The sequence below is a fragment of the Penaeus monodon genome, chromosome 30, assembly GCF_015228065.2.
Source record: "Penaeus monodon isolate SGIC_2016 chromosome 30, NSTDA_Pmon_1, whole genome shotgun sequence".
Classification (NCBI taxonomy): Eukaryota; Metazoa; Arthropoda; class Malacostraca; order Decapoda; family Penaeidae; genus Penaeus; species Penaeus monodon.
Window position 1 is genome coordinate 36,039,862 of NC_051415.1, and position 1,772 is coordinate 36,041,633.

General features: G+C 44.8%; 1 protein-coding gene across 1 annotated transcript in view; it reads right to left on the reverse strand.

Moving 5' to 3' along the window:
- Positions 1-1,772, reverse strand: part of LOC119592758 (protein hu-li tai shao-like) — a gene marked incomplete at its 5' end in the record, with an annotated part of 105,614 nt that overhangs the window by 25,689 nt on the left and 78,153 nt on the right. Inside the window, 3 exon segments of the mRNA XM_037941690.1 lie at positions 22-173; positions 439-610; positions 821-980. Coding sequence (XP_037797618.1) covers positions 22-173; positions 439-610; positions 821-967 — 471 coding nt within the window.

Below are 1,772 nucleotides of genomic sequence, written 5' to 3' on the forward strand. Positions count from 1 at the left end.
TAGTCACCGAAGTATACTCACAGTGCAATGGTTATAAATGCTCTGTGTCCAGCCATGCATGTCAATAAGTCTGTAAACAGCAGCCAGCTTGCAACGCAGCAGCTTCTCTCCCTTAGCAAAGCTCAGGCTCTCCATCCCACGAATGTCATTGATAGGAATAACACAATTACTACCTAAAAAGAAAGAAGTTTAGTATAAAAATGCTCCACAGTAACTGTCACATTACTTATGTAGTGTAAAGATTATAATGTAATAAAAGTGTTACAAAAAATCTAATGAATATCATAGTAAACCCAAAAATCTTTGCCTTTAATAACACTGGCAAGATATAATGATAATAAATATGAGAAAGAACTATTATGTCAACCAAAACTTTACTTTAATTAATCATGTTAAAATATTAAGATATAATTCGTCTACCAAAGCCCTTGCGCCGACCTTTAAAGACACCGACGCGGGTGGTGGGGAAGCCCATCATCTCGGAGATGTTCTGGATGGCCTGCACGCCCGAGTAACCCTCCGAGATCTGCGTCTCCACAATCTTTTCGAGCTCCTCGCGGAATATCGTTGAGTTCATGATCGCTTCCACTCGTTTCCGGCGCTCCATTTCCTAGGGTGAGGGGGGAATATGGCGTTCGAAGGGCACTTCTTAGTAACATGATAAGAATTCCACAAATAACAGTAATTCAGTTGAAATCTAGTCTAGTAAGAATTTTTAAAATACGCAAAAACAAGTATTATGGTCAAATACAGAACAAATAAACTGATTCACTCGTCCATTGAGGGGGTTAATAAGAAATGTCATTTTAAAAGGCATTACCTTCATGTCCTGGTCGATGTCCGGAGGTCTCATCTTCTCGCGTTCGAGCTCCTCCTCGGTCATCAGCCGCACCTCCTCCTCCTGTGTCGCTGTGCCGTTCATGCCATGAGCTGCCACAGGCTCTTGCTTTACTGCCCCGTCACTCATCTTGGGGCTTACTCTGAGGGAAAATAAACGCCGTCAAAACCAATATATGACAACGAAATGGGCGTAATTCATATCTTCACGTGTGCATATCCATATGCGTAAATAACATACATGATGGCACACATGGTCTACATGGACATATACACAAACCAACAAAAACACGTACATACATCAAGACTAATACAATCACAGTTTTGAATAAAACAAATCCAGAGCACAAATCCTGACCGCGTGGATTCCTCTCCCCCTTCTATACCCCCCGTCAGCCTTCCGAGCATCCGAGCGGATAAGCATCCCCGTTCGCCACCATAAGCGCCCAGGATGAACTCCCCAGCTCGCCCTTCAGGTTTCTCGGTGCTTCACGTGGCTTGAATTGCTGCAGGTGAGGATCATTTCCTCCCCTGCCCCCGGCCAGTACACGCAAAACAATGGTGCCGGAAGTGTAGGATTTCGCCAGATTCCATGGTTCCATCACAATGAAAGTGGGGAAGGGACTCGATGCAACTGTCAAAACCAGCGTCCTGGCCGTCCCTTCTGGGACGCCTCGTAGTCACCGTCGCCACGCCCAGCCGATGACACGCAAAAGGATTACTGCATGGACACTCCTATGGAGACACGATCTTTAATCTGGGTCCCCTACAAAGACGCCATTTAACCCACATTGCTCTAACGTGGTCTTCATTTCCCTCTTATGACAAAGATCTGAAACAGCATACGAATGGAGAAGGAAAGAGATAACAAGAAGGGAAGAGAATCTAGGAAAAGGCCCGAGTCTATGATATTTTGCCTTTCAACCTTTCACGAC